The sequence below is a fragment of the Rousettus aegyptiacus genome, unplaced genomic scaffold (assembly GCF_014176215.1).
Source record: "Rousettus aegyptiacus isolate mRouAeg1 unplaced genomic scaffold, mRouAeg1.p scaffold_m13_p_18, whole genome shotgun sequence".
In the NCBI taxonomy this organism is placed as follows: Eukaryota; Metazoa; Chordata; class Mammalia; order Chiroptera; family Pteropodidae; genus Rousettus; species Rousettus aegyptiacus.
Genome location: NW_023416293.1, coordinates 16611520 through 16626110, shown reverse-complemented (window position 1 = coordinate 16626110; position 14591 = coordinate 16611520). Strand labels below are relative to the sequence as shown.

The following is a 14591-nucleotide window of genomic DNA, read 5'->3' as shown; positions in this document are numbered from 1 at the left end:
CCTCGGCGCGGATGCTGGACCCTGCACGAGGCCTGACTGTCTGTGCCTCGGTTTCCCCGTGTGTAGATAAGGAAGTGCAAGGCCCCTGGGGGTTAAACGACCCGTGCGGAGTGCCACAGGGGCACCAGGCAGGGAGGAACTGTTGACTAAGGGGCGGGCTGGGACTCGGGAGGGCCTTGCCTTGGGCAGAGAGTACCGTTTGCTAAGTGGAGGCGCTGTCTATGGTAACGCCTCCGACGGAAGCCCCTGGGGACCCCTTCCCGCGTCAGAAAGCAGCTCGCTCTACCCTCTGTGGCACTTGTTATAAGGTCGCGTCCAGGACTTGGGCCCGCCTCGACTTCGGCGGTGGCTCGGGTTTAGTTCCCAGCAGCTAAGAAAGGCTTGCGGTTGGCTGGTCACGTGGCACACGTTGCTGTCCTCTCAAATTCCTCTGTTTCCGGTAATCGGTTTTCATACAGCACATCTTCTTTTACCCCTGATCTGACTGTCGGCACGAGAGGAAGCTGCGTAATTAGGGCATCGAGATGTGTTGTCGTGATCATCATCAGGAGTCCGGGGTCCACGGGGGGACGCGCGGCTCCGCAGGGCTTTGTCCCAGCCGCCCGCCTGCCCCCCTGCCCCTCGTCCCGCGGTGGCATGCCAGGGTTGCTGTTTCCTGGGGGGCTCGGGGGAGGGGCGGCACGTGCGAGGAAACATTCGTTTCTGTGTGTGCTTTCGGGAGCGGTGCAGAAACGCCGGTAAAGGTGGGGGGCGGGGGCGGGGGCGGGGGCGGCCGCGTGACCCCTGAGTCGCCGCTCTAAGCCAGCGACGCATGTTTTGCGTGGATCTGTTCCCGGAGGCCTGGCTCGCGCTGCTGTCCTTTACTGAGCGCACGTGCCACAGCGAGGCGGAAAGGGGCGGCTTCTCCTGCTGTCACAGGAAGCCAGAATCAGGCACGTAAGGCCATCCGGTGATGCGGTCGTTAACGTGCTTCCGTGGGCTTCCATGGGCTTCCACGGGCTTCCACAGGCTTCCATGGGCTTCCACGGGCTTCCACGGCTTTTGTGGGCTTCCACGTGCTTCTGTGGGCTTCCAGGTGCTTCCGCGGCCTTCTGCAGGCTTCCACAGGTTTCCATGGGTTTCCACGGGCTTCCATGGCCTTCCAAGGGCTACCGTGGGCTTCCACGTGCTTCCACAGCTTCCACGTAGCGCCGTCGCGGATTTGCCTGGGCATCTCTCGCTGTTTCAGTGAGGAGAGAGAACGTGCTGGACCTTTCCTCCGGGTGCCTGACTGTGCCGTGCAGGCGTCTGGCAGGGGCTCGCCACCTCCCGTGTGTGGATAGGACAGCCTCAGGACGGAGGTGGCTGGGAGGGGGAACGTGGCCGGTCAGAGGGGCGTTCTCAAGCCCACCACCCCTCCAGCAGGCACAGTGTCATCTGTCAGGGGCCGTCAGGCAGACCGGAGAGCTTTTTCAGGAGACTTCGCTGCTGTGTTTGCCGGCGGGGGAGGGGCGGCCGTTAAGGTCAGTCGGTTCTTGCTCTTATGGGACTGACTCGTTTTCCTTCTCGGGTTCTTTCCGGAATCACCAAGGTGGCAGATTTTGAGTAAGTTGTTAGCTCCAGGAGGAGACCAAATAAAAACAAAATTCTCACATGCTGCCCTGTATGTTTAAGATGTGGAGGTGGCATTTAGAAGGACAGGCTAATGCGTTAAAACGGGGCAGCACTTAAAAAGATGCTGTCCCTGGCGGGGTTTGATGATGGATTCACACGTGGAAGAAGGGAGTGGGAGGCGAGGGAGCTTCTAACAGGAGCCGAGGCAGGTGAAGGTGGCTTACGTGCCATGTGTCAGCCAGACGCCGGGGACGGTTTGGGGACCCGAAGCAGCGTGGGGCGAGGGGCAAAGCGTGTGGGGAGGGCGGGCTCCGTCCAAGGGAGCCGCGGGTTTCGTCCATGAATTACAAATACGGAAAAAGCATCTCGCACCCAATATATCGAGTGTGACTTGGCAGATCTCAGATGGTGTCTCAAACTTGTTCAAGGCCACAGGCTTTCAGTTCCCAGAAAATCTATTTTTAACCTTTTAGTAAAAGGGAGGATCCGGACAAGGGGGAGGTGGCCGTTTAATGACATTTCCTGAACGACGTCTGTTTGAGGAAACGTCTCGCAGGCTCGTGTGTTTGTGTGCCGAGTGGCTCCGTACCAGCTGACTTATTTTGCTCTTCACTTGGTAAGAAACGCCTTCAGATTTAACTTGGGCTTCAGTTTCCTTTTTTTTTTTTTTTTTCATGCAGAGGAAGTATTCCCAAACCCATTAATCTATGACCTAGTTGGATTCGACAGGAAATTTCATAAGACTGCAAATATCCCTTCCAGACTGAGGCTGGACTCGGGGCCGAACGTCGCCAGCCCCCGTGGACAGCCAGTGTTCCCTCCTATCAAAAGATGGTCTCAGAATAGGACCGTTTCTATTATAGAAGCAGCGGCAGCTTAAATTGCGTTTCTAAATATAACGCGTTCAAGGCAGTGACTAGAAATTCACATCTGAGGATACATCGCTTTCGTCTTTGCTTTTTATACTCCAAGTAGCTCGTGGATCGCAGAGCACGTTCTCCCCCTAACTCACTTTTGTTGTTATTTCGAGCCTCATGAATCATGCATTGATTTGTCAGGTGCGAATTCTTCATCGGCTTTTGCTCAGGAAAGTCGATGTCATGTCTTTTTCTTCATTTTTCTGTCCATTCAAGTAGGAGAATAAAAATTGCTCCTGCTTCTCCTCATGGCAATATTTCAAAGGCTAAAATGAGATCTGTTGAGTTTTTGGTTCTCCTCAGGGGAACGTGTGTATAAATGGCAAGGGTTTTTTTTTGTTTTTTGTTTTTTTTTTGTAAATTACGTTGCTCCACTGTGCTACGCAAGGACATCTTGTGCAGTTTCTGCAGCTGGAACTTTGCCTTGCATGAGGGCCTTTCTGACGCACAAGGACCTTGAAGCCCACAGCTTACAGTCCTCTTTCTCATTATCAGTGGAGCTCAGGTTGGACCACGTAGCGCAGCTAACAGTTGAAGCTGGTTTTGCATGTGAAGTGAACGACGCCGTGGAATTCTCCTGCTGGGAAAGCGTTGAACGAGGCCTCGCTTGCAGCCCCGGGCGGGGATGGCGTCTCCGGGCGGGTGCCGTGGGGCCGAGGGGTGCAAGGTGCCCGATGCTCTTCCTCCTCCTGGTTCGGCAGAGCGGGCGTCAGTGGCTCCTCGTTTCCGGGTGTCTCGTGCGCAGGCGTTATGTAGGGGGCAGCGAAGAACGTGCTTTGTGGGATGAGCCGTGCGATGCGGCATGAACGGCGGACGCGGAGGGTTTTGCCGTCGAAGCAAACGAGCAGCGCCGTTCAGGAGCCGGTTTGCCTTCCAGGGACACAACCGCATCATAACCTACAGCAGACCCGTCTACTTCTGTGCGCTGTGCGGCCTCATTCTGCTGCTCGACGCCGGCGCCGAAGCCGGGCGCGCCGCCACCCACACCGTGTACGGCCTGCCGCTCTTCTCCCCGGAGTCGCTGCGGTCGGCCAGGGACCTCGTCATGGGTGAGTCCGTCTGGGGTTGCGGGGAGCCTATGGGGGCGGGGGCGTGCCTCCCCTGTACCCTACGAACCCCTGACTGCTTGTGGGGCGGCTAGACCTGCGTTCCCTCCCTGCTCGCCCGCCTTCAGGAGACTGTCGGGCCCCGACGTGGACCTACCTCGTGGTGTCTGGACTCGTCCCGAGGTGCCCGGTGCGGGGTGTCAGTGGGACGCCCCGGGTGGGGGTGGGGGTAGCTTTGGCCATCAGGGTGGCAATTGCAGCCTCATCTTCAGGCACAGAGGCCCGGGCGATGCTCGCGTGCGCGTGGTTCTCAGTCCGGGGGGCGTCCCGGGCGGACCGGTCACCCAGACGTCCTCGGGGGTGTGGTTCTCAGTCCGGGGGGGCGCCCCGGGCGGACCGGTCACCCAGACGTCCCCGGGAGCGTGGTTCTCAGTCCGGGGGGCGCCCCGGGCGGACCGGTCACCCAGACGTCCTCGTGCGCGTGGTTCTCAGTCCGGGGGGCGTCCCGGGCGGACCGGTCACCCAGACGTCCTCGGGGGCGTGGTTCTCAGTCCGGGGGGCGTCCCGGGCGGACCGGTCACCCAGACGTCCTCGGGGGCATGGTTCTCAGTCCGGGGGGTGCCCTGGGTGGACCGGTCACCCAGACGTCCCGGGAGCGTGGTTCTCAGTCCGGGGGGCGCCCCCGGCGGACCGGTCACCCAGACGTCCTCGGGGGCATGGTTCTCAGTCCGGGGGGCGCCCCGGGCGGTCACCCAGACGTCCCGGGCGCACTTCGCCGGCCTGCAGCTCCCGGCCGCGGCCGCTGTGAAACGGCCCTTCGCACGTAACCGTGAGGGTCCAGGGCATGGACTCTGGGCCCGGGTGGCCGGCGGCGGGAGTTCCGGCCCCGCCGTGTTGCCGGCCGCGTGCCCTGGAGCGGGGGTCAGCCGCCGCCTGGGCGCGAAGTCAGCGCCTTCCCCAGAGGCCGGCGCGAGTCCGAGGTGCTGTGTTCGTTCGCGCGGGGCGGCGCCTGGCTCCGGGTCAGCTTCGCCACCGTCATCACGCAGCGCAGCTGCCTCGGCCTCGGAGCTGAGAGTCGCGATGGCAGGCTCGGGTTTGCACGCCCGTCCCGCGGGCCTCGCCGACCTGACGAGCCAATGCAGGGTGTCGGCAGGGGGGCTGCCCCCTGGGCCTGTGCCCGCCAGCTGGCCATCTCTGAGGAGACCCTAACACAGTGCGCCCCACACTACCCCGTCTCTGCTGCCCGGACAGCCCCCTGCAGCCCTCCGGTGGGGCTGGGGGGCCGGGCATGGCGACGGTTTTCCATGGGCTCCTCGTAGGTGGAAACCAGAGCCGAGGGTGCCTCTGGCCTGCAGCCCGGCCTCTTCCTGCTGGGCGGCGGCCGGCCGTTCACCCCCTGCACCCGGCCACCCAGCCCCGCTCCGCCTGCACCCCAACACCACTCTCCCGCACCGCCACCGAGGGGGGGGCAGCCTCTCAACATGAGGGGGGAGACGCCAGATTTCGGGGACTCCTGCGCTCAGAGAGGAAAATGCGGGCAAAACCAGGAGCCGAGCCCTGGGCTCGACCCCAGGCTGTGGCCCTCGCTCGGGACCGTTCGCTTCCGCCTGATGCGTTTCACGTCCCTTTTTGTATTACTGAGGCTGGCTCTGCTGGAGACACACAGACAGACACACACGGGGAAGCCTACACATGCGTGCGCGCACACACACACAAATACATGCACACACACACAGGTGCACGATGCCCTTCTCGTGAATGACCTCGCCCGCCTCCCTCCTGAGACCGGCTGCCGCAGGCAGTCAGGCCGAGGGGTCCATGGGCTGCGGGCCGTGGTCACCATGGCCACCGCAGCCACCGCGGCCACCGCGGCCGCCCTTCCCTGCCACCATGGCCACCGCGGCCACTGCGGCCACCCTTCCCTGTCATCATGGCCACCACGGCCACCGCAGCCACCGCAGCCGCCCTTCCCTGCCACCATGGCCACCACAGCCATCGCGGCCGCCCTTCCCTGTCGTCATGGCCACCGCAGCCACCGCGGCCACCGCGGCCGCCCTTCCCTGCCACCATGGCCACCGCGGCCACTGCGGCCACCCTTCCCTGTCATCGTCCTGCGCAGGGCAGTGCCGGAGTCTGCGGCTGAGGGCGCGGGAGGCCGGGGTCGGAGCTGGAGGGGCACGGGGGGCCTTGGAGATGCCCGGGAAGCATTGCCTGGGTCGAGGTGCCGCCTCCCCTCTCTGCGCCCCGCTTCCCTGTGCCCTGCGGCCGGCCTTTTCCCAGGGGGCCGCAGAGCGTGGCGCCTCTCGCGGGCCACGAGGGCTTGCGGCCCGGCCTGGAGCCCGGGCCTCGCTCTCCCCCGCCGTGTCGCCGCCCGGGTGTCCCTGTGGCGTGCGGTCCCCCCGGCCCCGACCACGCTCGTCCCCGACGTCTGCTCCCCCGACCTCGGCCCCCCGTCGGTCCTGCCACGACCCCTGCGTCTCACGGCGCCTGGCCCGCTGCGTGGCCGCCCGCTGGCAAGTGGCATTTGGCTGGCGCCGGCCCACGCGTGGGCGGAGGCCCCTGCCCGCTGCCTCACCGAGTCCCCGCGCCCCGCGCCCCGGCCACGGGCTCTTCGGGGACGTGTGTCGCGGGGTGAGCTAATGAACGCCACGCGCGCTTCGGGCGCCAAGGGGCACGGCGTGCAGGCGGCCCCGGGAGCAGGTCCTCGTCGTCAGGGACGCTCAGCGCGGCCGTGGGCGTGCGAGGTGGTGGGTGAAGACGGGGGGTGGGGGTGGGGGAGGGGGGAGGCTCGGCGTGCGCCCCACGCGGAGCACGTGCGTCTCCCCGTCCGCCGTCCTGGCGTCGGCCGCTGTGGAAAGCCAGCGCCACGGAGGGGACGTGGTCCTTCCGGCCGGGCCAGCTCACCACGGCGCCGCCACGGGGGCGGCGAAGGCCCCACACGCGAGGCCAGCGGGGGCTGGCGTGAGGCCCGCGCCCACGGCCCCCCCGCGTGTCCGGCCCCCCCTGCCCCCCCCCCCCGCGTCCTCGGGCCGCCCCCTCGGCACGTGGCACGTGGCCCGAGGCCGTGAGCGTGCTGCGGCCCGTCCTCCGCTGGGACCCCCTTCCTCTCGTCAGAGATTCTCCTGAGCACAGACTCGTGTCAGCCCGTGAGCAGCGGCAAGTCCAGCGAACCGGCCAGTGACGCCCGGGGCAGAGGAGGCCGGGCGCAGCGCGGACGCGGGTCCCTGGGGGCGGCGGCCTCGCACGCCGGCCGCACCGTGCAGGGGACAAGGCACGGGAGGCGCAGACCCCGGAGCGGGGCGGGGAGGCCGGCGCGGCTCCCGCGCTGTGACCTCACGTGGGGAAATCGCGCCGGCCCAGAGGCTCTCGCGGCCTGTCCCTCAGCCGCCCAGGGACCCAGGCGGCTCTGCCGTGGTCGGGCTCAGAGGCCAGCGAGGGCGGAGGACAGAGACCAGGGGGAAACGAAGGGCCGTCAGGGGGGAGGGGGAGCAGACGCGTCTGCCGCGGCGGCCGTGAGGAAGGACCCGGGACGGCGGCCCCGAGCCGCAGGGTCCGCCAGCGCGGAGTCGGGGCGCCCGCGGTCTGTGCCCGGCCCCCCGCCCCGCGGCGTGCAGGTGCCGTCACCCCGTCTCCCTCCGTGCGTCTGTTTGCTCCACTCTCCCGTTTTACAAGCACGTGAGTCGCGTTAGGTTGGGTCCCACCCGACCTAACTGAGGTCACAGTTACGGGAGCCGGGGGTGGGGTTTCAGCAAATTTTGGAAGGACGCAGTTCAGCCCGTTCAGCAGGGAGCATTTAAGGAAAGGACGAGGGAAACCAGCGCCCGGTCCCATGATGCCGTCTGCCGTCTGCGCCTGTCACAGAGGAGGCGGCGGTGGTCCCCTGGCTGGTGCCCAGGCGGGGGCCGTATTTCCTAGAGTCGCACCTTGTTGGTGACCTTCCCGTTGCCACCGTCAGCCGTGAACGCGGCAGAGGAGGGGCCGGAAGCTGCGAGCAGAGCCGAGCCGGCCTCAGTCTCCTCCCAGGGCAGAGGGGCTTCCTGCGGCCCGGGCCGGAGCGCCGGTGGCCGTCGACAGGTGGGAGAGACGGGACGCGCCTGTCACAGGCCATGCGAGGAGCGGGGGCCTCAAGGGCCAGGAGAGGACGAGCGTTGATGGAACGGGAGGACCGGGGGGGACAGCGGGGACCGGGGGTGACAGCGGGGACCATGGGGGGACAGCGGGGATCAGGGGTGACAGCGGGGACCGTGGGGGACAGCGGGGACTGGGGGTGACAGCGGGGACCGTGGGGTGACAGCAGGGCAGGGGCGGGAACCGGCACGAGGCAGCACGAGGCGCCAGCCGAGTCGGGTCCTGGGGGGACCCCCTGCGTGACCCCCTGCGTGACCCCCTGCGTGACCCCCTGCGTTTTGCGGTCCCCCGTGTGTCCAGACTGTCACTCCGCGTGCTTCTCCTTCTCTGCAAGGAAAACGTTGGTTTTCCTTTCCCGGAGCGGGGCGCAAGGCCTCGTCCCTGCGCTCAGAGACCGGTGACCCCCGGGCAGGAAGTTTTATTACTTTCTACTTGGGGGAAAGCGCGTGAGTGAGGCCGACTTGGAAATTACCCTGCGGACGACAAGGCCGAGAGGTCTTCTTGGGTCCTTACTGCAACAGGCGGCGGCGAAGCCGGAGTGTGCCCTGCGGGCACAGCCACGTGCCCCCGCCCAGCTTGGGGCACAGGGCAGAGGAATGGGGGCGCCCGCCCTAGGGAGGGGTCGCCCCGGTGCAGCAGACACGGGAGCCAGACGGGGGAGACCGCAGCTCCTGCAGGGAGGGCCTGTCACGCGGCCGGGTTTGAATGTCCGGTAGCACGGGGCGCCCACGAGCTGAGGACGCCCCAGCGTGCAAGGCGTGCAAGCGAGGAGTGCGGAGTGCCAGGGGCCGTGCGCTGGGCGGCCCTTTATCAGGCGGCCTCTGGTCCTGTTCGGGCCTGAGAGTTTGGCGTCGGTCCCTGGGACCATCACGCCGGGTGCAGCGTCTGCAGCGCCACCGTCAGAGATCGGAGGGTGGTAAGCGGTGTCTGGCGTGTGCCCACTGTGCCCCGCGCGCCCGGACCTCGCGTCTCGGATCGACACCTGCTTCCTGGCCCGGGGGCTGACGTCGGGTGCCAGCTCATCGAGGGCGCTGGCTCGCTGGGGTCGCGCCGGGGTCGTGCGACGTCTCCCCCCGCCTGTCTGCGCCGGCGCGGGCTTCGTTCCCGTGTTACTCTCGTCCCGCGCGCGCTCGCCCCGGAGCTCCAAACGTGGTGATGACTCTTCTTGTTCGCATCCAACGGAAGGAACGGCACGCAGCAACGCTTCTGTTTACGAGCCGTCCTTGGAGAGACGTGGGGCTGCCCCAGAGGCGGCCGCGCTCGGGGCGGTTGTCCGGGGAAGCGAGCCGGGAAGAAGCCGGCGACAGTTGCAGCCCCGCCTGGCGGCGCGCTGAGGACGGCGTCTCCGTTCCGGGGAGAGCGGCCAGCGACCGCAGGACGCCTTCGTTTTCACTTTTGGAAGAAAGGATGAAAGAATCCCGGTGATCTCAGGCGCAATCCCCGCCGTCCCACGAACGCGGCCGGCCCCGCTGCCTGCCCTTCCGCTCCGGGGACGGAGCCCTGGCGGCCGCGGCCCGCGGCTCCGTCTCCCTCTCTCCGCCTCCCGGCGCTGACGGGAGAGACCAGGGCGTCCTCCCGCGACACCCCGGGGCCCGCATTCTGGGCCCCTGCCGCCCGGTGTCCCCTGCTGTCCCGTCAGGCCCTGGGCCGCACGCACGGCCCGGCCCCAGGGCCCGAGCGGCATCGGCGAGCGCTCCCGGCCTCTCGCCGTCCGCCCCGGCCCAGCTCCCGCCAGCAGCGTAGGTCCCGCCGAGTGATGCGACTCTCGCCGCGCACGCTCGGCACCCGCGTCCTCCGGTCCCGCGGCCCTTAATGCCACGCCACACGCACACGTCCCCCGTGTCGTCATTCCCAGCGGCCGGGGCCCCGCCCCGCGGCCTGTCTCGGGCCGTGCAGCGGGCGGACCGGCCTCCTTGCCGGGTTTCAGTCCCCGGGTTAAGGAAAGAAGGGGTTGGTCAGCTCGAAATCACATGGATGAAAATCGGGGTGCTCGTCACCGTATGCGCTGTAATTAAATTCCTGTGCTTCTGCCTCGCCCTTCGTAGCTCTGATTCCCAGTCGCCAAGACTGGAAAGGGTCACGTCTGGGGGGTCGGTATCCGCACCTCGCGCCCGCGTCGGCTGAGAGCCGCGTCACTCACGCGCTGGGCACGTGTACGCTCCGCGGCCCCGGCCGCCTGACCGCACACACGTGCCGACGATCGCATCGGTAGAGGGCTTCGTCATCGCGTGAGCATCGCCGAGTGCATTTACACGGCCCGGCTGGTCTGGCCACCCGTGCCACACGCTGTCACACGCCGTCGCACACGTGGAGCGTGACCGTAGTTAGAGCCTCGCCGCGGCAAGCATGAGGACGTCACGTGCGTGTGGAGTGTGACTCCCGCCCGGAGGCCCGTTTGTCACGGCCACACGCCTCACACGCATCACGCACCGCACACGCATCACGCGCCGCACACGCATCACGCGCCTCACACGCATCACGCGCCGCACACGCATCACGCGCCTCACACGCATCACGCACCTCACACGCGTTTCGCGCTCACGGACCTGGTGGCTCCTCGGCGCCGCGTGTGGCGAGGGTTTGTCCCTTACTTACGTCATCAGCGAGAGAACGGGACGTGCGTCTTCTCGTTCCCGCGGGCGCGGGGGAAGGCCGCACGCCCAGATCGTCGGCAGAAGCTGAACCGGCCTCCCCGCCCCCGCCCAGACCCCCCCCCCCACCGTTCACCGCGGTCCACGGTCAGCGTTGGGAGACGGTTCCGTGTCTCGGCAAACTGGGTTCCAGGTCAGAGTTCCCCGGCTCTGTGAAGGGTGACCGGCGTCAGGCTCCGCTGGGGTCCCTCCCGGGCGGCTGGGCCGGCGGGGGCCGGGCGGGGGACGGGCGTGGCGCGTGCGAAAGCCTCAGCAGCCAGAGGAGGGGGCGCGACGGGGCGTCGCTGTGTGCGCGGCTCGGCCGTGCTCCGTGTGCTCCGTGTGCTCCGTGTGCTCCGTGTGCTCCGCGCGGCCTCCGGGAAACGCCGACGCGCACGCGGCGTCCTGCCCAGCTGCCCAGCCGCCCCGCCGTGGCGTGGGGACGTGGCGTGGGGACCTGCCGGGCGGGCCCTTCGCTGTCCTGCCGTCTGTGTGTCCGTGGGGTCCCTTAGTCGCCCCTCTCCCTCGCTCCTCTGCGGGCGTCTGGGGTCCTGCAGTCGACCTCTGGAGTGTGAGGGACTCAAAGCAACTCACGCGTGTGAGGGGACAGACACGGGAGCCCCCCGGGCCCATCGTCGGGTCCCCGGTGCAGGAAGAGGGCCCCTACCTGCCGCCCTTGGGTGCTGCGTTCCCGTCACCTCCCCGGTCCCTGGTCCCGACCCCTCTCCCGCAGTCCAAGCTTGCTCTCGCCGCCACCGCGGGGTCTCGCTGTGGCCCGGATGGCCTCTCTGGGGCGCCTTCCACAGGACAGGCCCCTGGCCCTGCCACAGGCTGCCCTCCCGGGGGCACGGGCGTCCCCTGGGCTTCCTGGGGGGCCGGGGCGTGCGGGGCCCCGGTGTGGCCCCGTGTGCTGATGCCGGCCCCGTGTGCCCCGCAGCCTTCCTGTACTGCTTCCCGGCCATCTCCCTGCTCGGCCTCTTCCCGCAGGCCGACACGTTCTGTGCGTACCTTCTGGAACAGATCGACATGCTGCTCTTCGGAGGTACCGGTGAGTCTCCTCCTCCTGTGACGGGTTGACGTCCAGGCGACGGCCGAGTGGCTTCGGGCTGGGACGCGGCTGGACAGTCGTGTGTTCTCTGTCCTGAGCAGTAAAACTGCCTCGATTCGGGCCGGTCGGGTGGGTGGCGGGCCCGAGGGGGTCGTTCGGCCACACGCGAAGGGTCCCCTCGCGCGGCGAGGACAGGCGGAGGAATAGGGCAGTAGACTCTGAGCTTCGGGACGGCTTTGGGCCCTTCCCAGCATTCTGTGGAAAACCCGTGTGCCAAATACGTGCGCATGAGTGTGTGGGCGTCGGTGCGCGTGTACCCTTGAACGCGGAGCGTGTGCCCTTGAACGCGGAGCGTGTGCCCTTGAACGCGGAGCGTGTGCGTAGTCCGGGAGCGGAGCGCGTGCGACGTCCGTGTGTGTGCTGCGTGTGCGTCGGTGCCGACGGGCGACCCGTGGCCCTTCCGTCACCGTGACTCCCTCTCGACCTGGCGCCTGAGGCTCCGGCCACGGCGGCTGACAGCTCCCCTGACGCTCGCCGGGGACCACGCAGGTGGCCTCACTTTAGAGCCGACTCTTCTCCAAATGCAAATGGACGTGCCGGCCTCACAGGGCCACGCAAGGACTGGACGAGATCACGCGCATAGAGTGCTAGGACGTGGTGGTCACCGGATACTGTTACGGCCTGTCACACACGCGTGTGCGCGCACACACACACACGCGCACACACGCACGGCGGGCGCCGGCTTGTTCTCTACCCCTAGCTCTACCTGTCTCTGTCTCTCTCTCTCTCTCTGTCCTCTGTCTTCTGCTGAGAGCCCCGCCCCGTCCCTGACCTTTGCCCCGGCCCGGCAGCTTTGCACTATAAGCCAGGCCGGCCCCGCCCTCCACACTGACAGGCTCGCCCAGGCCCCCCGAGAATGTTCCAGGCTCCTTCCAATGCTTTCCTCCTGCGTTTTGAGTTGTGCGGTGCGGCTCCCTCCCACCCCGAGGCCCCCGGGTCCCTCCTCCGCCCCCACTGGCCTGCGTGTGGCGGTGCAGAGCCTTGCCCTTGCGTCCCGCGTCCCGACCCGGGGCGGAGCCGCGCCGTGCCCTCGCGTCCGGGGCGGGCGCTGCCCGCAGGGCCTCGCGGCCGGGCCAGCGGTGTGTGTCTGTGTTGCAGCCGTGTCCGGGGTGACGTCGGCCGTTTACGGCGTGGCCCGCAGTGCCGCCTCCGCCGCCGTGCTGCACGCACTCTGCTTCCACTCCCTGAAGGTAGGTGCGAGCTCGTGGGGCCTCCGGTAAGTCATCGATGGTTCGGGGACACCGGTGCGTTCTCCACTCATGAGGGAAGCAGGCGCCGGGCGGTCAGGAGCAGCAGGGCCCGCGGGGGGCGCGCGGCAGAGTCGGGGACCCTGTCGGACGCCGCGTGGCCCTGGAGCATGAGCTCGCCGGGCCTGACCCCTCTGCAGGTGTGTCTCTGGCACGGCCACGTACTGACCTGGGCGGGGCCTCTGCTTAGCGCCGTCAAGGGGACCCTGGTCTGACTCAGAAGACAGTCGGGGGAAAAGCCACATGAGGCTGAGTGGATGGAGAGAACGGGGAGGATATGCCGGCAACAGAACCTCGGAGTCCAGGAAACGGATGGACAGACTTTCCCAGGCGGCGGCAGCCAGAGTCTCACTGAGCGCGAGACGGCGAAGATGGAGATGAGGTTGACGTCAGGGAAACGGGGCCGTTGCCTGCGCGGCCGCTGCGAAGCGCGCGCTGTGTTTATACCGATCTAAATAATAGTCGGTGTGGTGGAGTGTGTGTGTGTGTGCGCGCGTGTGTGCACACGTGTGCTGCAGGGGAGGCCGTAGTCCTGTCTTTCGTATTAGAAAGTCGGCAAATCGTATCTGAAATTGAAAAAAAATCAAGAAATAACAAAACCAGTGCATTAATCTGCAAACATGGAGGTAAACAGGGGAACGGGAAGCAGCCGGAAGGCCTCGTCCGCAGGCGGCAGGTCGTGGGGCAGGGACCCCGCCGTCACGCTCCGTGTGGGGGCCACGCCCCCTCCACGTCCGAACACAGTGACCCAGGCTGTCATCGGGGCGTCGTCAGTCAGTTAAAAAATAATAAGTCCGATACAGAGTTCTCAGCTTTATGCGCCGAATGCTTTAAACCCCAGGTACCTCTGTGATAAAGTAAAACTTAAATGTAAGAGTAAACAAAAATAACGCATATTCCACAGGGTTTTTGCAGCATATCATACGACATTTCTTAACTTTTTAAGAATTTTGACTAAGAACCTGTTAAACCCGTAGGCGAGGTGGCAGGAAAGACGCGGGTTTGTCGCCCTGCGTGGGAGACGGGGTCGGGGTCACCGTCGCCGCTGGGTTATCTGTTGTGGTGGGCGCAACCCCTCCCCCACCTGCCTCCCCTTCCCTGGAGCGAGGAGGGGGGGAGGTTCCCGTTTCCAATGCACGGAGGGGTTTATGGGCCGCGGCGCCTGTCGGTCACGACGTGCTCACCGCCCCGCAGGACAGGTGCACCCCCCCGCCCCCGGCCCCTGCACGTGCCAGCCCCCCACAGTCCCGACCTGCTCTCCGTCCCCCCCAGACCGTCGCGTCAGTGGAATCAGGCACCCTGTCGCTTTTCGATTCCGACTTAGTGCTTGCGACACCCGGCCACGCCGTCCCATGTCTCAGTAGTTTACTTTTTTTTCATTGCCGAAGCAGAGAGTGCTTTTTCAACACTTTTTTAAACACCTGCGCTAGGTATCTGGGTGGATGTTTGTGTCTGTTCGCCCTGCGTGAACACCGGGAGCGGGGTGCTGGATGGCACGGCGGGCCCACGCCACGTTTAGCTTTGGGAGAAGCTGCCGAACTGCTGTCCGCAGCCGAGGGCCGTTTTCCACCCCCCGCAATGCCCGAGCCTTCCGCGTGTTCCCGGCTCTTTCTAGCACCCAGTCGTGCCAGCTTTTAGACACAGTCGCCCGTCGAGCGGGTGCGAGTACCTCGCCGTGGCTTTCGTTTGCATTTCTCTAGCGACGACTGTCGTTGAGCGTGCTTCCACACACTCGCCTGCCGTTCGGATGCCTTCGCTGGTGGGAAGCTGCCATTCACATCTTAACTCCGCTGACGAGCTTGCGCGCGCTGGCGGTCGGCATATCGTTGTGTTTTCAGTATCGATGCTACTGAGTCCCGTGCAGACGTCAAGGAGAAAAGTCTGTACTTTCTCCAAAGCGATGGAATGTTCATCGAAGGCGA

General features: G+C 66.2%; 1 protein-coding gene across 1 annotated transcript in view; it reads left to right on the top strand.

Annotated features, from left to right (window-relative positions):
• PCNX2 (pecanex 2) overlaps positions 1-14591 on the top strand; it is a 163435-nt gene that overhangs the window by 46319 nt on the left and 102525 nt on the right. The window contains exons 13-15 of the mRNA XM_016163383.2: positions 3388-3559; positions 11252-11362; positions 12521-12612. Coding sequence (XP_016018869.2) covers positions 3388-3559; positions 11252-11362; positions 12521-12612 — 375 coding nt within the window. The remainder of the gene's footprint in view (positions 1-3387; positions 3560-11251; positions 11363-12520; positions 12613-14591) is intronic.